This window comes from Rhinolophus sinicus, linkage group LG07, assembly GCF_036562045.2.
Source record: "Rhinolophus sinicus isolate RSC01 linkage group LG07, ASM3656204v1, whole genome shotgun sequence".
In the NCBI taxonomy this organism is placed as follows: domain Eukaryota; kingdom Metazoa; phylum Chordata; class Mammalia; order Chiroptera; family Rhinolophidae; genus Rhinolophus; species Rhinolophus sinicus.
The window spans coordinates 84,281,930-84,301,033 of record NC_133757.1 but is presented as its reverse complement, the minus strand read 5'-3'; the positions used below and the strand labels follow the sequence as shown (position 1 = coordinate 84,301,033).

The 19,104-nt window shown below is 57.3% G+C and overlaps 4 protein-coding genes across 9 annotated transcripts; 2 read left to right on the top strand and 2 right to left on the bottom strand.

Annotated features, from left to right (window-relative positions):
* Window positions 1–509: 509 nt before the first annotated feature.
* On the top strand, window positions 510–2,755 carry ICAM4 (intercellular adhesion molecule 4 (Landsteiner-Wiener blood group)). Of its 3 annotated transcripts, XR_012498112.1 has the most exons (5): window positions 510–936; window positions 1,053–1,097; window positions 1,212–1,352; window positions 1,498–1,717; window positions 2,359–2,755. XR_012498112.1 is itself a non-coding variant. In XM_019744828.2 (3 exons), exons 1-3 carry the CDS (start codon window positions 543–545, stop codon window positions 1,614–1,616), a joined length of 813 nt encoding a protein of 270 aa, XP_019600387.1. In that variant the 5' UTR covers window positions 510–542; the 3' UTR covers window positions 1,617–1,731. The 3 variants fall into 3 exon arrangements, 1 of the variants encoding a protein (XP_019600387.1); XR_012498111.1 differs by having other exon boundaries at window positions 1,053–1,352; XM_019744828.2 differs by lacking the exon at window positions 2,359–2,755 and having other exon boundaries at window positions 1,053–1,352; window positions 1,498–1,731.
* Window positions 2,756–2,816: 61 nt separating this feature from the next.
* On the top strand, window positions 2,817–9,548 carry ICAM5 (intercellular adhesion molecule 5). 2 transcript variants are annotated; one of them, XM_019745009.2, is made up of 11 exons: window positions 2,851–3,282; window positions 4,138–4,407; window positions 4,586–4,906; window positions 5,130–5,417; window positions 5,781–6,035; window positions 6,165–6,413; window positions 6,902–7,144; window positions 7,233–7,511; window positions 7,593–7,829; window positions 8,242–8,508; window positions 9,135–9,548. In XM_019745009.2, the coding sequence occupies exons 1-11, from the start codon at window positions 3,213–3,215 to the stop codon at window positions 9,407–9,409; spliced, it is 2,754 nt and encodes a 917-aa protein (XP_019600568.2). In that variant the 5' UTR covers window positions 2,851–3,212; the 3' UTR covers window positions 9,410–9,548. The 2 variants fall into 2 exon arrangements, with proteins under 2 accessions (XP_074194295.1, XP_019600568.2); XM_074338194.1 differs by lacking the exon at window positions 7,233–7,511 and having other exon boundaries at window positions 2,817–3,282.
* Window positions 9,549–12,082: 2,534 nt separating this feature from the next.
* Window positions 12,083–14,912, bottom strand: ZGLP1 (zinc finger GATA like protein 1). The gene is made up of 5 exons (XM_019744880.2): window positions 14,454–14,912; window positions 13,835–14,203; window positions 13,135–13,220; window positions 12,704–12,797; window positions 12,083–12,550 (listed from the first exon to the last, which is right to left on the bottom strand). Exons 1-5 carry the CDS (start codon window positions 14,591–14,593, stop codon window positions 12,421–12,423), a joined length of 819 nt encoding a protein of 272 aa, XP_019600439.1. The 5' UTR covers window positions 14,594–14,912; the 3' UTR covers window positions 12,083–12,420.
* A 137-nt stretch (window positions 14,913–15,049) lies between these two features.
* FDX2 (ferredoxin 2) lies at window positions 15,050–19,061 on the bottom strand. Of its 3 annotated transcripts, none has more exons than XM_019744881.2 (5): window positions 18,770–19,061; window positions 18,626–18,680; window positions 18,307–18,443; window positions 15,723–15,810; window positions 15,050–15,481 (listed from the first exon to the last, which is right to left on the bottom strand). In XM_019744881.2, the coding sequence occupies exons 1-5, from the start codon at window positions 18,921–18,923 to the stop codon at window positions 15,325–15,327; spliced, it is 591 nt and encodes a 196-aa protein (XP_019600440.1). In that variant the 5' UTR covers window positions 18,924–19,061; the 3' UTR covers window positions 15,050–15,324. The 3 variants fall into 3 exon arrangements, with proteins under 3 accessions (XP_019600440.1, XP_019600442.1, XP_019600441.2); XM_019744883.2 differs by having other exon boundaries at window positions 18,307–18,413; window positions 18,770–19,043; XM_019744882.2 differs by having other exon boundaries at window positions 18,307–18,462; window positions 18,770–18,962.
* Window positions 19,062–19,104: the final 43 nt, after the last annotated feature.

Below are 19,104 nucleotides of genomic sequence, written 5' to 3'. Positions count from 1 at the left end.
CGCCATTTTGATTGTCACATGGGCCAGTGACCTGCGCCCTCTACACCTATGATTATAAACAACAGCTCTCCCAGGAGCTGGGCTGCCGTGAGCAGCTAGAGGTTGGTATGAGCTGCCATGAGCGGCTGGTGGCCAGCGTGAGCGGCCGGCAGCCAGCGAGAGCTGCCGTGAGCTGCTGTGAGCAGCAGACTGATGACCAACTATCTCAGCCGCGGGAGCGCAAGGCTCATAATACCAGCATGGGTCAGGCAGCTGTGTCCTACATTAGACTGAGAAACAACTGCTTGAACTGGAGTGGGGGGGCGGGGTAGGTGGAAGAAGGGGGTAAAAAATTAAAGATTCCCCTCTGGCAAAAACACATGGACATTGGTCTATAATGGGGTCTGGAATCTCATTGTGGGTATATATACTGCAGGGCTTCTGCGCCCTCTGGTAGCAAGCCTGTCTAGGGTGGGGCTGAGGAGGTGGGGCTTCCTGCCTCCTTATCTCCAGAGCCAGCCTTGGCTTTCTGGAGCCGGGTCCCTCAGTTCGGGCTGCTTGCCATGAGGTTTCTGCTCCCCCTCTCGCAGCTGGTTTTGCTGGCGGCTGCCTACCAGGCAGGTGGGAGCGCGCGGAGGCGTCGGGCTGTGTGGGCGCAAGGCCCGGGAGACAATTCTTCCGTGTTCTCGGAGACCAAAGCGCAGTTCTGGGTCCGCATAAGCCCCACGTTCAAGGCCGTGCAGCCCGGGAGTTCGGTGTGGCTCAACTGCAGCAGCAGCTGCCCCCTACCGGAGGGCCCCAGCCTCCATACTGGACTACAGCGAGGCAAGACGCTCAACGGGTCCAACTGGGTATCCTTCCAGCTGCTGGATGTGAGGGCCTGGAGCTCCGACGTGCACTGCTACGTCACCTGCGCAGGAATAACGCAGGGTGCCACGGCCAGGATCAACGCCTATAGTGAGGGAAAGGGACTCAGGCCCGGCTGGGATGGGGGGGGGGGGGACAGAAATGGGGCGGTTGACAGTCGCGCTAGGGGCCCGCGGACCTTGCTCAGCGGTCCCCTCTTGCTTTAGAACCGCCACACAGCGTGATCCTGGAGCCTCCGGTCTTAGAGGACGGTAAGTACACTCTGCGCTGCCACGTGACGCATGTATTCCCCGTGGGCTTCCTAGTGGTGACTCTGCAGCACGGCGGCCGGGTCATCTATTCTGAGAACCTCACGCGCTTCACAGGCCTGGATCTGGCCAACGTGACACTGACTTATGAGTACTTGGCCAGGCCCTGCGACCTCTGGCAGCCGGTGACCTGCCACGCGCGCCTCAGTCTTGACGGCCTGGTGGTCCGCAGCAGCTCCGCACCCATGACAATCTTCGGTGAGGCACCCTTGTGATCCTGGGGACTTGAGGAGGGGTGGGGAAGGGTTATGATCCCAGGAGGCTGTGCACGCCAAGCTTGAGCTCCATGAGGGTCGTCACACCTCCAAGTGCTCGGTTCCTAATTCTCACTTCCTGCCCCCAGCTTGGAGCCCTGCCTCCAAACCCTTGGCTTCCACCTCCATCGCAGCCCTTGTCGGGATCCTTCTCTTCGTGGGGGCTGCCTACCTGCGAAAGTACCTATTGATGCAGTCCCGGCCGTAGAGGGGGTGGTCCATGCCAGTTCAGCCTGAGCAAAAAGGAATCTGGACTATTTTGGGGAACCCTGCCTGGATCAATAAAGCCGACCTCTGTTCCACCTAAAGGTACCCCAATAGTACACTGCCTCCGAGAAGTGGTCTTTTTTGGCCTTGTCGCAATTTCTTCAAGTTCCTTGTCTCCTTGAGGGCACCTGAGGTTTCCTCACTCTGGTTCAGAGTCCCAATCCCTCTGCATTACTAGCCGGTGTAGTAATAAACACCTGTCCAGTGGCTATTATCAGTGCGGTGCAGATGGGCAAAGCAAAGGCACTGGAAGGCCTTGGGCTGTGGGCGGGCGCCTTCACTGTATGGCTTTTCCTGATTGGCTCCGCCGCTATCACCTGATTGGATACTACGTTTCCTTTCCCATCCCCCCTTCCTTTCTACTTTTGATCCTGCACTTTTCCTGGAGCACAAGGGTGTGACGAGCACTGATCCCCATAATTCACTTGTTAGCGCCGGAGAGTAGAGCACAAGTGGGCGGGGTCACATGGACATATTGAGGAACGTGGATAGGCAGAAAAGGTACCAATGTGGTGACTGCGAAGTAAAAGCAATCAGATGATCCACGTGGGGTGGCACAGACTTGCGTCCTGGCAACGTCCTGATAGTTATCCAGCCTGGTGGGCACATAAGGGTGTCAAAGCTTGGGGCCCAGATGCTGGGTCAAGCGTCACAGTTGGTCTCTTGGTCTCGTTTGGACACAGAATCTGGGTCCGCACTGGATGCCTGCTGGGCCCGCATGGTCCAGGGTTCCCACCCGCCGCGCGGAAAGTGGACTCAAGGGCGTTTTTCCGCGGCTCGCGCTCGCACACACAGAGTAGACACGTGCCCGCTGCACGCTGGGTAAATACAGACCGAGCCGAGCCGACCCTAATTTAGACTCCCGCGAACGCTGCGCGCACTCACACGTGTTCCCGACTCGTTGGCACTTTGGTCCCCGCCCCCTCTGTCGCGTGCGGGGGCGGAGCGGGAGGGGGACTAGGGGCAGGGCAGTAACCCTCAGCTCCCCGGGGTCAAAAGGGGAAGGATCTATGAGGGAGGCATCCACACCCATCCCTAGAACTGTACCTACCCCATCCAGCGCATACCAAATCGATCCCTGCCTCAGGGGGCGTTGGTGGGAAGGGCTAAATATGGGGGCGGAGCTCCGAGTCCAGCTTATTATCACAGCAAGTACGCTAGGAGTGGAGTGGGGGGTTTGAGGACAATCCAGCATACCCCCGACCTCCGCGTCATCGCCCGGGATGGCGCGGGAGCGCGCAGCCGCCTCCAGAAGGCTTCGGGAGATTGGGCAGGCCTCCACGTAGACCCCGTGGGTCGCTTGCTCCTGCCAGGACGCCTTCACAGAGGCCGGGAGCCTGGTGCACGCTCGCCCTCCCGCCTCCCCGCCTTCTCTGCCACCGCCCCCTCCTTGGAAACCAAGTTACCAACGTTAAACCAATCCCTGAGCGCAACTCTGCCTCCTCCACACCCCACCCGCGGCGCCGCGCCGCGCGGTCCTCGAGCCCAGCTCAGCGCTCGCGCTCCCATCGCCTCCTGTGTTTCCCCCGCGGCGGCGATGCCAGGGCTGCGCCGGGCGCTGCTCGGCCTCTGGGCTGCCCTGGGCCTGGGGTTCTTCGGCCTCACAGGTAAGAGCCCGTCCCTGTTCCGGGTGGACAGAGAGGGGGTTTTTGGAACTGAGAAGCGACCACATGCCCCTGCCGGCTCCGCCCTCGCTCGGCTCCCACGCTTCTGCCCCCACCTTGAGCCTTGGTCTTTCTTCTCTCTCTTCGCCAACACACACCTTACACCCTTTAAGATCCTGGGTGCTCTTCCGCACTCAACCTCGCACCCCGGAGACTCCATGTCGCCCTTGTTCCCTCCCGGGGTACCTCCTCACGCTCTGCTATGCACCATGGTCCACGAACTGGCATCTTTCCCTCTCGCGGCCCACGAAGACCCGATCTCCCCCACTGCTGTGATTCAGAGGCGCTGTTCTCGCTCCACCTGGAGCCTTGGCAACCAAGTCCCTCGATGTTCCCGCGGTTCCTTCCATGAGTCCAGCCTCGCGTCCTCTTTTCATGTTCTTCACCCGGGTTATCCTTGATTCAGCCTCATCTCCCCTTTGCCCTGGCCTCAACCTCAGTGTCCCCCTCTCCCGGTGAGAATCCTGAGAACCAGTTCGTTTCCCTCCCCCCACCTGGGGCCCCCTCCTCCCAGCGTTGCTGTGTGCGTCGAAGACCCCATCTTTCCTCTCATCTTCCCCCACACCCCCATACTTTCCCATCACCTCATAGGCACCTTGGAGACCAGGGCTCTCCGCTGCCACGTCCCAGAGACACCCTTGAGGTTTGCACCCTGGGAACGCGCCTCTAAAACTGAGGCTTGGGCAGGACGCGGAACTTCTGAGTTCTTTCCGTACTGCTGCCTCTGTTCATTCCCCGGGAATCTCTGACTCGGCAGAGGGGTGGCTCCACGGGCTGAACCCACGTTTCTCTGGGCAGCGGTCGCGCAGGAACCCTTCTGGGCAGACCTACAGCCCCGCGTGGCGCTTGTGGAGCGCGGGGGATCGCTGTGGCTGAATTGCAGCACCAATTGCCCACGGCCGGAGCGCGGTGGCCTGGAGACCTCGCTACGTCGGAATGGGACCCAGAGGGGTTTGCGTTGGCTGGCGCGGCAGCTGGTAGACATCCGCGAGCCAGAGACCCAGCCGGTCTGCTTCTTCCGCTGCGCGCGGCGCACACTGCAGGCGCGTGGGCTCATTCGCACTTTTCGTGAGTTCTCAGCAACCACGCTCTCACTCTACTTTCCCTCCCTTTTAGGTCCCGCCCTCTGGGTCACGGGGTCCTCCCCTGCAGGCCCCACCCTCTGGATCCCCAAGTCCTCCCCTGTTAGCCCCTGGGTTCCACGTTACGTCCTGCTGAGCTTTTCCCATGGTTCCCCACATTGCAGAGCGGCCGGATCGTGTAGAGCTGGTGCCGCTGCCTACCTGGCAGCCTGTGGGCGAGAACTTCACCCTGAGCTGTAGGGTCCCCGGTGCTGGGCCTCGTGGGAGCCTCACATTGACCCTCCTGCGGGGTGCGCAGGAGTTGATCCGCCGCAGCTTTGCCGGGGAGCCACCCCGAGCGCGTGGCGCGGTGCTGACAGCCACTGTACTGGCGCGGAGGGAGGACCATGGGGCCAATTTCTCTTGCCGCGCGGAACTGGACCTGCGACCTCACGGCCTGGGGCTGTTTGAAAACAGCTCGTTCCCCAGAGAGCTCCGAACCTTCGGTGAGTGGCTGCGGAAAGGAGAAGGGGACCCAGAGGGGTCGGGCCGGTCCTTAAGAAGTTTGGAAGCAGAGACTGAATTCTAATCCTTACTCCAACACTCACCAGCTGAAAGCTATTTTCCTCTGTGCCTTGAGGATAGTAGGATAAGATAGTGCACGGTAAAGCGCTTAGTATATATTGAGTGTTCAATACATAAATTCAAGCTCTGTTCTTCGACTCTCAGCACTGTCTCCAGACCTCCCGCGCCTCACTTCCCCCCGGCTCTTGGAAGTGGGCTCGGAAAGACTCGTGAACTGCACCCTGAACGGGCTGTTTCCAGCCTCGGAGGCCGGTGTCTACCTGGCGCTGGGGGACCAGAGGCTGAGTCCTGATATCACCCTCGAGGGGGACGCGCTCATGGCCACTGCCACAGCCACAGCTAGCGCAGAGCAGGAGGGCGCCAGGCAGCTGGTCTGCATCGTGACCCTGGGGGACGAGAGCCGCGAGACCCGGGAGAACGTGACTGTCTACAGTAAGACCGGGTGAAGCGGGACCTCTGGGCCTCGAGGGTGGAGCCACAGGGACTCGAAGGTTAGGCAGTGAGTGGGCGGGGCCTTAGTATTGAAATGGGCGTGGCCAGAAAGTTCCTAAGTGGCGGGGAAGATGGAGGACTGAAGCGGAATGGTGGGAGAGGCTGAGTCTGAGCCACCGGAAAGGAGTGTGGCCTGATCACCTCAAAAGGGTGGGTCGAGAAGGGGCGGAGCCTGAGTAGCCCGAGAGGCGGGGCACGGTACTCACGGTTTGACCCCCGCGCTAGATTTCCCGCAGATGAGGGGCAGCCTTGACCGCAGGAGGGGTGAGGTTAGTAGGCTACTGGCAAATACCGCATCCCCAGGCTTCCCGGCGCCCCTCCTGACCCTGAGCGAGCCCAGCGTCCCCGAGGGGAAGATGGTGACAATAACTTGTGCTGCGGAGGCCCGAGCTCTGGTCACACTGGACGGAGTTCCAGCCGCGGTCCCGGGGCGGCCCGTCCAGCTTCAGCTAAACACCACAGAGAACGACGACAGACGCGGCTTCTTCTGCGACGCCACCCTCGAGGTGGACGGGGAGACCCTGAACAAGAACGAGAGCGCCGAACTGCGCGTCCTATGTGAGTTGACCTCTTGCCTCCCTCCTCGTGATCTCCAAGGACCTACCCGGTCCCTGGCCATGTCGTGGAAGTGGGGCTTTTCTCATGGTACACGTGTAGCCTCTCTGCATTTCACACCCCTGCCCGCAGACGCCCCCCGGTTGGACGATTCGGACTGTCCCAGGAGCTGGACGTGGCCGGAGGGCCCAGAGCAGACGCTGCGTTGCGATGCCCGCGGAAACCCAGCGCCCTCGGTGCACTGCGCCCGACTGGATGGCGGGGCGGTGCTGGCACTGGGCCTGCTGGGTCCCATCACTCGCGCACTCTCGGGCACTTACCGCTGCACCGCGACCAATATCCAGGGCGAGGCAGTCAAGGACGTGACGCTGACAGTGGAGTGTGAGTTGGGGGTGTGCATGGTGCATCTCTGTCTGGTTCTTAGAGTCTAGGGGTGGCCAGCCTACAGGGAAGAGTAGGCGCAGGGTCTGAGGGGTGCCTTTGGGCGGGATTTTAGGAAAAGGAACAGGCTAGTGTGTGGTGTTGGGGGAAGACCTTGGAGAAAGACGGAGGGAAGCGGTAGGCGTTCCATAGGGATGTGGGGCATGGTATTTGAGCAGAGTCTTGGAAAGGTGTATGCTCCAAGCCATCTAACAATTTTTAGGCCAAAGACTGGGGGAAGGCCCTGTGGATGCTTTGTAAAAACAAGAAAAAGGTGCCCCTCTGGGCTCACAAGACCCCAAAATAGTGCATGGCTTGACTGGCATGAGACCCCTTTGGTTCCACATCCTTGTGTGGGGCATATCCTGCCCAATCCTTCCTGACTGCCTTGGGATGGGAAAGAGGATCTAGGGACATTAGGCTGATCCCTAAACCCAAACCCCCTTCAGATGCACCAGCGCTGGACAGCGTGGGTTGCCCAGAGCGCATTACATGGCTGGAAGGAACAGAAGCCTCGCTGAGCTGTGTGGCACACGGGTTCCCACCACCAAACGTGAGCTGTGTGCGCTCTGGGGAGGCCCAGGTCATGGAGGGTCTGCTGCGTGTGGCCCGGGAGCATGCGGGCACCTACCGCTGTGAAGCCACCAATACTCAAGGCTCTGCAGCCAAAAATGTGGCCATCACGGTGGAATGTGAGTGAGGGCAGCAAAGGGCAAGATGGGTTATGTCAGGATAACCTTGGCCTGACTTCCAGTCCCTGCATGACCCTCTGCTCCCCAGATGGCCCCAGTTTTGAGGAGCTGAGCTGCCCCAGCAATTGGACATGGGTGGAAGGATCTGGACGGCTGTTTTCTTGTGAGGTTGATGGGAAGCCACAGCCAAGACTGGAATGCGTCGGTTCTGGGGACACCAGTGAAGGGGTGCTGCTGCCTCTGGCACCCCCAGAACCTAGTCCCAGAGCCCCCAGCATCCCTAATGAACTGGCACCTGGTATCTACACCTGCAACGCCACCAACCGACATGGCTCCATGGTCAAGACAGTGGCTGTTAGCGTGGAGTGTGAGCGGGGCCCAGGCTGGCTGGAGTAGAGGGTGCCCCAGGTCTGGCCCCTCCCTGATAACCCCTATGACTGCTTTGCAGCGCCACCACAAATGAATGAGTCCACCTGCCCAAGTCACCAGACGTGGCTGGAAGGGGAGGCTGCCAAGTTGGCCTGCGTCGCTGGAGGTCGCCCCTCCCCACAAGTGCGATGCTCCAGGGAGGGCACTCCCCTGCCTCAGCAGCTGCGCGTGTCCAGACAGGATGCGGGCACCTACCACTGCTTGGCCATCAACCCGCACGGCACGGACGCCCGGATGGTCACCGTGGGCGTGGAATGTGAGTGGGGTTAGCACTAGGTAGGGGGTATGGTCCTCAGAACAGAGACTTGCAGCAGTCGGATTGCCCAGGGGAACTCAAGGGCACCTCCTTAGTCCCATTTCTGGGGATAAAGAATCCCGGCCAAACTTGAGCATAATAAAAACTCTAGGGAACAGGAGCCCAACCCCCCTCAAATCCTGGGTCAGAAGGACACTAGCGCGGGTCCCCACCTTCTCCCATTCGGTGTAGCTGGGCGAGGGATGTTAGTTCACACAACAGCCGGATTGTAGGGGGGATTCTGATGGGAGACTGGATCCCCACCTGCACATTCGAGCAGGGGTGGTCTCAGATTGTACTGGGCGGAAGCGGGGCACTTGGTCAGCGTCGGGGCCGGCCCTGAGTCCCCTTACAACATTCTGTCCCCCTGCAGACAGGCCTGTGGTGGCCGAACTGGCTGCATCGCCTCCAGGAGGCGTGCGGCCAGGTGGGAACTTCACATTGATTTGCCGCGCAGAGGCCTGGCCTCCCGCCCAGATCAGCTGGCGCGCCCCCCCAGGGGCGCTCAACATTGGCCTGTCGAGCAACAACAGCACGCTGAGCGTGGCAGGCGCCCTGGGTAGCCATGGCGGCGAGTACGAGTGCGCAGCCACCAACACGCATGGGCGCCACTCCAGGCGCATCACCGTGCACGTGGCTGGTAAGTGGCATCTGGGGGGCGGAATCTGCGACTTGGGACATCTGACCTCCTCCCTGCCTTCCTGTATCCACAGATGAGTTTGGAGGCCAGGGTAGACGTCTGGGGCATTCCGATTGGTGGGGGACTTTGATGGTGGGATGAGGGTGAGGTGGAGGGAGAGGGAGCTGAATGAACTTCAAGGGGAGGGACCCTCCAGGGCTGTGACTGCTGTGGGGAGAGACTTATTCATTTTCGGGGCTCTGCCTGGTGGAGAGTTGGTCCAATTCACCCTCCACTGTCGCTGTGGAGAAGAGGGCTTGGAGACTGACCAAGCCCAAGCGCAGAGGATGGCAATGGGGGGGGAGGCGTGAACTAGATCCCTTCCCCCCATTTCGTGTCACTTGCAGGCTTGGTTTTCTCTGGGGTACAAGAATGACCCGGTCCTCCCACCCTCATCCTTTTGGGGGTGAGGAGAGTTGACTTGTGGGTATCTCTGGAGCCAGGGGCTTATATCATCATGTGCTGGGGTGACATGTAAAATGGGTCTTGTGTCACACCAGCGCTGGGAGTGACTTGGGTTTGGCATCTCATGGGGGTAGGGGGAGCTCCCAGCTGGTCCAACCTCTTTGAGGGGCTCCACCCTGCAGGTCCGTGGCTGTGGGTCGCCGTGGGCGGAGCAGCGGGGGGCGCGGCACTGTTGGCCGCGGGGGCCGGCTTGGCCTTCTACATGCAGTCCACCGCCTGCAAGAAGGGCGAATACAACGTGCAGGAGGCCGAGAGCTCCGGCGAGGCTGTATGTCTCAACGGCACTGGTGGGGGCACAGGCGGGGGCGCGGGCCCTGAAGGTGGAACAGAACCTGCGGACACCGCGGAGACGCCCGCAGGGGGCGAGGTCTTCGCCATACAGCTGACATCAGCGTGAGCCCTCTCCCCGCGGGCCGGGGGACGCCCCCCCAGACGCAATGGGGGCTTATTGTTTTATTTATTTATGTATGTATTCAATTCCAGGGCGTTACCCCCATTTTCTACCCCCCTACCCAGTAAAGTTTTTATAAAGGACACTGGTTCAGTCTGTGTCAGTCTCTGCAAGGTGGAGGCCCCCCAGGGTTCGAATCCAAACCCAGTGGGTTATTCATTCAAAACATTGTTTTTGTTTTTGAGAATCTGCTATGTCTGGAGCCAGTCTGCACGGTGCGACCTGGAGCTTCTTTCCATTCCTCATTTCCTGCTCTCACAGGACCCTTGGGCAGGGGTGGGGACCAGATTCCTTCCTTCCTCTCCCTTAGCTTTATCTCTTCCTCCCAGCACTGCTTTCTTTTTTTTCTTTTTTATTTTATTTTATTAAATTTATTGGGGTGACAATTGTTAGTAAAATTACATAGATTTTAGGTGTACAATTCTGTACCAGCACTGCTTTCTAAACCGGCTAACTCTTTAGGGTGGGAGCTAGGGGCTTCCCCAAGACCGTTCCTAGCAGAGCTAAGGCCACCTTCCCCAGATGGGTGGAGCCCCCCTCCCAGGGATCTGGGCATCGGACCCCTGCTGAGGTCTCGCCCAGATGGTAAACGAAGGTAGTGGCTGCAGCTATGCCTGTCAGCTCCCAGGATGTCCCTGTCTCACTCTCAAAGTGTCCTCCATTTTGTCGATCCACTGTGCCTCAGTTTACCCTCAACCTGCCTTTGGATTTGACTCATCATGATTCAGAACAGAAATACAGGGTATCAAGTGAAACTCCTACTGCACACCACTATCCCCCTCACTACCCAGAGCATAAGGAGAGAACAGCTGGGCCTCCCCCCAGCCTCCTCCCTCAAAAACAGGAACAGAGCTGCAGAGGAGGAAGCAGGTCTGGACAGCGCGAACTCCGTTGGCTGCCCATGCCAACATTTCATGAGCAAAGGTGAGAGCAGGAAACGGCAATAGAGGCTACGCCAGTGCTGGGTGCCAAGTAAGTACCAAAGGCAACAAGGCACAGCCCCTGCAGTCCTACCCCCTCAATCACCTCTCCCCATTCCCACCCACCTCCTTCATGTTCCTTGAACCCTACAAAGTCCTGCCTGCCACAGGGCCTTTGCTCTTGCCATTCTATCTGCCTGGAGCATCCTCACCCCAAATAGCCCCATAGTTCTTTATCCTCAGGTCTCTATGCAAATGTCACCTTCTCAGAGAGGCCTTCCTGAACCATGGCTAAGGTAGTCACCCAACTCTTCCACATCTTCTATACTTTCTCTGTAGCACCGAGCACTACTTGACATTCCATTAGATATGTGATTGACTATTTCTTTACTGTCACTCTAGAATGTTGGCTGCACTAGAGCAGGAATCTTTGTTCTGTTCACCCTGCAGTGTCCCAATTGGGGGCTGGCATACAGTAGTTGCTCAATAAATGCTGAATAAATGGATAAAAACAGCCATGAGTTTGCAGACACACAGTCTGAGACCTTTGTGTTTTCAGTGTGTGTTCCCAGATTCTCCATGCTGGGCAGAGATTCTCCCTGTCATGGTCAGGGACACAGATGTGATGGTGACCTTGTACCTCCCAAGTCATGGTTGAGTCAGGGAGAGGAAGGTGAATAAAATGACCCTGGAGCAGTAGAGAACTGGAAGTTCTGGTAGGTCCTAAGAGGGAGACCAGCAAGGAGCTGAACTAGAGCCTGCCATGGGTGGGAATGGCATGTCTGTTTTAGACAGAGTGGTCAAGGGGGGCTTCTTTGAAGGCTGAGCCTCCCCTCCGCAAGTGGTAAGAAGGTGGCTGCTAAGGGAGACCTGGGGGAAGAGTGTTCTGATACAAGGAAGGGGGACCAAATGAGTCAGAGTCTGAGGGCTGAGGAATCTGGGCCCAGGCCTTTTCTACTGGCCCACCCAGGAGAAACTAAAGGAGTCTCACAAGGGCCTGCCTTCTCAGGGCATGTGACCAGGCAAGTCTCACTCACCCCCAAGGCAGGGACCAGCCCTGCTCTCACTGCATCCCACCCATCCTGGCAACCAGAGCTCTGCCCAGGGCCCGCCTCTTCCACATGGCTTTTGGCTTCAGGCTGGGGACACCTTTTGGTGGGGTCAAAGAGATCTTAAAAGAGGGAGAGTGGAACACAGCAGGGACTGGTCCCTGTAGGAAGCAGGAAGGTGACATTCTGCAGGCAGAGGTGGAGCTGACAGATGCGGGGCCCACAGTGTATCACTGTGCCAATGTGTGCCTTCTGTATGTGTTTCATGTGTGTCTATTGTGTGTATCTGTCGTGGCTATTGACAGGTGTGTCTATCATCTATCAGTAGATGTGTCTGTCAACGCGTGTCTTTCAGTCTTGTGTGTAGTCTGTGTGTCTCATGTGTCAGCACATGTGTCTGTTCGTGTGTGTTGATGCATATGTCTGTCCTTTGTGTGTGTCTTTCTACAGGTGTTGTCTGTCTCTGTGTGTGGTGGCTGTTCCCGTGTGGGATGTTGTGGTGCATGTAGCGAGTCCCCTGTGGGGAACTGGTGCCTGTATGCGTGAGCGTATGTGTGTGTGTCCCTCAGAACCCCAATGAGAAAATGCCTGCCCCATGTTCCCGGGCTGGGGGAGAGGCGGGTGAGGGCACAAGAGGTGGGACTCCCAAGTCACAGCGTTCCTTCTCTGAGTAGCTCTGCTCTTTATTGTCCCTGCTAGTAACAGTATGAATGTCACTGCTGAGAGCATTTTCTGAGGGGAGCTCAGCCAAACCTGATTGATTGGAACAGGGGCCCAAGGAAGGGGCCAGTGACCCCCTGAGAAAGGGGCTCTGGGGTTTGAGGCCTGGGTTTTCCGCCTGGGGACCCTGAATGGGAAGGGGGCAGACAGCAGGCAGGCTGAAGCCCTCAAGACCCAAGTTCGTTTCCCATTCCTCCTAGGAGGTCTTCCGCCCATTCTTCCCCTGGAGAAACTGAGGCAGGACAGGCAGGGCTGGGTGAGGAAGGGCTTACCCTTCCTGAATTGGGCCTTGGTGTGGGCCCAGGAAAACCCCACATCTGCCACATAACCTTTTGGGCTGGACATTTTTTCTGGGTACCAGCCAGCAGCTGGAGCACCGGGTGCCATATTTCTTATACCTGGAGTGGTAGTACAAGAAACCAACATTCAGGATGCAGCAGGGCTATAGAAACCGCCACAAAAAAACCATCTTTCCCCAAAGGTGGAATACCCCATGCTGGCTAAGCACAGGCTGATTTGCATCCCCACCCCAACTCCTCCATTCTGCGGACCTGATACCACAGGCATTGCAGAGAGGGGTCCCATCTTCGGCATCTCTCCAGAGAGGGGTCCTCTGGGTCCTACAGGAAGCACAGCGCCGGGGCCCTGAAGGGGCAGAGGCCAAAGGGCAGATGTCAGAGGCCAAGAGTCTGAGCTCAGGAGTCCCATGTGGGGTGGAGCATGGGGTTCTCTGTGAAGGCCCCACCCAGCTCTGGGCCAGCCCCAGGTGTTGCCAGATCTAAGACAGGGAAAGCTAGGAAGGGAGACAGATGGCAAAGCTTGGCAGAGGAGGAAACTGGGGGTGGAGTGACTCAGCTGAGTGATGGGGGTACAGCATCTCCTTAGATGGGTCTAAATGGGGAAGCAGGATGGGGAGAAAGACAGGGAGGACAGGAGGTTGGTCCCCCCAAGTATTTATAGCTTTCAGGTCTCCAGGACTCACCCAGGGCCTCACTGCCTCCCAGGTTAGCCTCAGGGCCCCCAGTGGGGCCTGCAGGGGGACCCTGAGAACGGCTGCTGCAGGCCAGGCTGGAGAGCAGACAAGCATGTTAGCATTGGGGAAACTATCCTGTCCCAGACAGCCCCCCAAAATGAAGATTTCCTATCAAGGTATCAGGCATCAGGAGGCATCTGATGTCTGAAAGGCCTGGCTTGGTCCCTCATTAACAATAATAATGATTATCATCTGAAGAGGTAGTTAGCCTGGGGCCAGCCTGCCAGGTTGAAATCCCATTTCTCCCTAGTTTTCGCTGTGCGACCCTGGACAAGTGATTTCTCCCTCTGTGCCTCAGGTTCCTGCATCTGTAAAAATAGGCTTTACAATGCTTCAGTGAGACATATACATCAAGTGTTACCTGTTACCTCTTATTGTTATTCCTGACAAATGGTAGCTATTGTTATTGGAAAAAATTACATAGCAGCAGCTATCAGTATGGTCAGGCCGATTTCATAAAGAGGAGACCCAGGCTCAGACCAGAAAGTGGCTGGCCACGGCCATGGCTTGCTTAGAGACTGTGCCATTTCTAACGCAGGACTGGTGTGGGAATCTGTGAGCCAGGCCTGGAGGCACCCCACCGCAGGCCTCCGTCCCCACCATTATCATTAATTGCATAAAGGGTGCCCTTACCAGGGCCAGCCCTTACCTGTAGCTGGGTATGATCTGTAGGCTGGAATCCGGCTTTATCTGAAACTTCAGCGTCACCCCCTCGAACTGGGGGTCCACTTTCTCTGCGCCCCGGTGCGGGTTCAACTGCTTCCGGGGTCTCTTCTGGGGTGGGGCTGAAGAGACTGAGGGTGTCCCTGGGGGCCCCAGGCTATGTTGCTGGTTGACTGGAGTCAGCATGGCCCTGGCATCCCTGGCCAGAGGTGGGGGTCCCAGCGCCCCAAGGGCCTTCAGCTCCCAGCAGAGGCCCAGGGCCTGGGTGTCCCCAGCAGGGGGCTGGGCCAGGCCCTCTCTCTCTGGAAGGAAGTGCAGGGCAGTGACGGAATCCTGGTGTGCAGGCCAGAAGGACCTGGGAACAAGGGGTAGTGTGTGTGGTCACTCCCTTCCTGGGTGGCACTACACAGGCCTCGGGGACACGGGGCATGGGGAACCGCATGTCTTCTAACCACATATGACCCCACGTACCCCTGGGGACCAGAACCTCTTCTTTGTAAGTATCAGTAACTAACATTGTGGCCCCTAAACAACCCCAGAAACCAGAGGTCATGACCCCTTGACCACTGGGCCAGGATGGGGGAAGGGGCGGCTCCTTAACGCACCTGCCAGTGGGTGTGAGGCATCTTGGGGCCCTTGGCGCCTGCTGGGTGGGGGTTCCGGGGAGCGGTTCGTTGTCCAGACAGAACGGCGCCAGCAGCTCTCGCAGCATCATCGAGAGGTCCGGTGCTGGCTCAGCCTCCATTATGCCCCAGCCCAGCCCCCCTCTCCTAATCTCGCCTGGCCCCGCCCCTACCGGCCCACGGAGGAGCGCCACCTGGGTGGGCGGGACCTGCGGGGTACTGCGCTTCAGGCGGAGGTGGGCAATAAGTCCTACCTGGGCAGGGCGGGCGATGTCTGGTGCCTGCTTCCTAGCTCCCAACCTCAGGCCAGGCACTGCCCCTCTCCCTTCCGATTCTGCTAGGGTGGCCTGCACATCCCTGACGGCCAAGGGCGGCCTCGGCCCCTCCAAATCCCTCCGCGGCTGCAGGGGCGGGGCCTTGCCACGCTGACGCACGTGGGCCCTCAGGCTCTCAGGCCCTCTCCTCCAGTCTTCTGCCTCAGTTTCCCCACTGGCCCCATCACTGCTGTGGGAGAGCTGGGGCCCGGAAGATGCAGCTGTAGATCCAGAGGAAAGCCCCGGCCAGGACACTCAAGATGCTGCAGTTCTGTGCGACTGTTTTATTGTCACTCTAGTTAGATTCCACCCCTATCCACAACCCCATTCTCAGGGGCTTGGGTAGGTCACCCCAACCGGGGCCCTGTTCCCACCAGAGCCTGGACGTGGGATCTCTCTGAAGCATTTGGCCTCCTGGGTGCTTCCAACATCTCTCTCGGGCCTGTCCGTGCTCTGGGCTGGGCTGGGCTGGCAATTTGGCTATTCCTCCAGTCCTGGCCCTGGGGCCATGGGTGTATGGGATGGTCCAGCAGCCCATGTCAGTGGGGCTTGGGAACATGGCCGTCCACGTAGAAGTTCCTGGTGATCTTGGGCAGGGTGAATTCAGCCCCTTCAAGTTCCGGCGTCAGTATGATCTGGCAGCCCAGCCGGGAGTTCTCTTGAAGGAGGGGGGCCATGTCCAGCATGTCATCCTCCCTGGGCAAGGAGGGCAGCGGTTAGTTATGGGCACGTTGATGCAGCCGGGGAGGGCCCAGAGGGGCAGGGAGGGAGGCAGCCTGATCAAGTCCAGGGGTGCTATGCCCCTGCCAGCACCTAGAGTGGGGAGAAGAGCTGGGGTTGCCCTCCGCTGCTGCCCAGTGGATCTCTAAACACCGGGAATGCAGAGGCTCAATGGCCAATGCTACAGCTCCAAGCTGGGAGGGGCCGCCGTGCTCACCTCTCATCAGGAGGTGGTAGAAGGTCCAGGTGGTCCTCGCTCACGTACACATGGCAAGTGGAGCACGCCAGAGAGGCTTCACAGGCCCCTAAGGGCAGCAAGTGAAGGGAACGTAGGTGAGGGGCATGGTCATGCTGGTGCCATCCGGTGAAAGACATAACAGAGAAGTCTGTGTCACCACGTGCCCCCATCTTTCCCTCTTGGGCCTGTACACCTATTGTGTGCACCCTCCACCCTGTCATTTACTCAGCTAGCTGTCCCTGAGCTGCAGATAGATTTTGCAAAGGGATATCCTGGGTGTCCCATTTCCCAACGATTCCCCATCATGCTGGGTACATGCAACCATTAATGAGTGTAGACTGGACTTCAGTGTAGCTGAGAAGGGAAAGGCCAGGCAGGTTCCCTGTAGCCTGTGAGCCCTTGCTGTGACTCTGTCACAGTGATTGGCAAATGTGTTACCACTTCCCTCCAGTTCCTTAAGGAGGGACCAGCTCACTCGGCACCTAGTGCGGCAGGGGAAGGAGTCAGGGAATAAAGGTTGAAAGATGCAGAAGCGGAGATTTCCTGATTGCCTCTGGACACACTGCCACCCTTCTGATTGATGACTGAACTGTGCTTGCGGATAATGTCCCTCCTGGACTAAAACCTTCCAAAAGGTTTTCAGACAGAATAAAATCCAAATCCCTGGTATCCTCCCACTCCCTCACTCAGTCCACATCAGCCACACCAGCCCCCTTGTTCAACTCCAGAAACTTTGCACTTGCTATACCCTTGGCCCGAAATGCTCTTCTGTCTACTCTTTCCATGGCCAGATCTTGTCTTCGGGGACTCAACTATCCTCCAAGTTCCCTATCTCCTGTTTCTTGTCCTTCCCCCTGCCTTGTTAACTCATTCATTTCTATACAGCATTTTTCACAGTCTGAAGTTACTATCTTAATCTCTGGGTTTACCTGTCCCCCATCAACCTGCCCTCCGCTTTCTGTACATGGCACTGGCATGTAGTAGATGCTCAAGAGACATCTATTATAAGTGAATGATGGGACAGAATTCTCCTTTCTCTTCCAGACATGTTAGACAATGAGGGTGGAGTCCTCATCTGAGGCCTTGGGTCAAGGCAGCCTCCTGACCCAGCAGAACCTCCTGTCCCCTGGGAAGAAACTTAACGTTGAAACTCCAAATAGATCCCAGCTTCTCTTCCTCGGCCCCGTCTCCCACCTCATTAGCACCCTCATCCCTTGAGATTATCTAATATAAATGTCCCAACTAGTCACTGCACACTAACCATGTGCCAGGCACTAAGCACTACGCACAATGTCTGTTTAATCCTCCATAACAACCCAGCAAAATGAAACTATGTTAGGCCATTTTATAGATGAAGAAACAGAAGCCCAGAGGTGCTAAGTACCTTGCTCAGGGTCACATAGCTGGTAAGAGGCAAAATCTGAACACAGGCCACTTGCCTCTAAAACTCATATTCCAATCTCCATCCTGATTGCTAGCCATTGGGTTTCAGAAGAAAATTTAAGGTAGGCCTGCCACGACCATCCCCATCTCCATCCCCTCTAATGAGCCTCCCAATTACATTCACCAAATAACCCTACACACTTTTTCAGGCCATCCTTTTCAGTTGCTGATAATTACATATTTACTCCCTATTAGGTTAAAATTGGTATGAAATGACAGGCTTTATCTATTTTTGTACACTGCTGCCTGGCACACAGTAGGTGTTCAATATCTACAGACGAGCAGCACAGATTAGTGGCTAAAATAGGCTGGGTTTGAATCTAACTTTGTCATTTCACCTTGGATCAGGTCTCGACAACCTGGGGCTCAATTTCCTCCCTATAAAATGAGATAATCTCCCCTACTGCATAAAGTTGTCATGAAGTGTCAATGAATGAATTAATGTGTTAACATACTTAAAGTAATGTCTGCTATTATTATCTTTCCTTCAACAAATACTGATTTAATACCTGTTGCATCTAAATACCATGACTGGCAACACATACATGTGAACATAGCAAACTGTTTCTGATCTCTTCTGGGGACAGATGACAAAGAAGGATATAAAACAGTGAGAAGTGCTATGAGGACAATAAAACACACTAATATGATAGGCTGAGGCATGGGGACTTAAGCTTGGCTGAGGGGGATGAGATTGCCAGGAAGATAACATTTACATTGAGACCTGAAGGATGAGAAGAAACCAGAAGATCTAGTGGGAATTCACTTCAGACCTAGGGAGTAGCAAATGCAAAGGCCTGAGACAGGAATGAATTTGGCAGTTTAAGGAATAGCAAGAAAGCTAGCGTGGCCAGAATAGAGGGAGGAAGGGCAGTACAAGCAGGAGTTTTAGTAACCTCAGGTAAATGCTCAAACAAATGCTGAAGGAATGAAAGTTAAGAGCTGACCGGGGGATGAGGCAGTGGTGAGGAGTCTGGATTTTAGTCCATGATTGGTGAAAGGCATAGGAGGGTTAAGCCGCAGGGAGACATATATGATTTGTGCGTGCTGTTTTTCTTTTTTCTCTTTTTTAAAAAATGAATGACAGGGGCCTCCCAAATTCTCTGGGCCTGACTCCCACCTTCCAGGTCCACTCCATGGCGCTGGGCCAGGTGGAGAACATTGTCCCCGACTCTGCCGCTCACAGGAATCCGTTGGCCTGACCGGTCTACGAACACCACATTCACCCTGGGGACAGACGGGGGTGCGGATGGCGAACTGGATGATGGCCCAGAATCTAGGGTTAGGAAGTCTGGCTTGGGCTTGACGGACAGTGAAATAAGGAGAAGCAGATGCGGGACCCAAGGATAACGCATCAGGGCAAGGTGGGGATCAGAGGAACCTCGTGGGATGAGGAGTGGAGGACTTGGCCCCCGCCCCCCAAACCCCCCGCCACTCACACGTCCCCGGGCCGCTCGGGGCCGCTGGCTTCTTTCTCCCCGGCCGGGCGCGAGCCTGGAAAACACGGTTAGGTGAGGGGACGAGCCGGGCCCTGCCGGCATTCGAGGGTTAACGCTGCCCCCATCCCGAGGCGCTCTAGGTACCTGTCGCCCGGAATTTTCTAGCTGTCGCTGGCGCCGCCGCCTTCCAGGATCCCCAACAGCCTCCAGGTCGGCTCCACCAGGTGCCCCACGCCACCCGTAGCAAGAAACCGCCATTCACACCGCCCCGAGCCATGGAGGCAGCCATGACAGGCATCACGTGACCCGAAGACTGGGCATGCGCTGTGGCGCACAAGGGAGCAAAGGGCTTATAATCACCCCCATAAAAGCGCCAACGCTTGCTTGTAGCGTGTGAATCCAGGCGTGGACTGCTGGAGTGGGGAAAGGTGAAGGCTCTGGCACACCAAGACCTGTGGCGATAATCCCAGACCACCCAC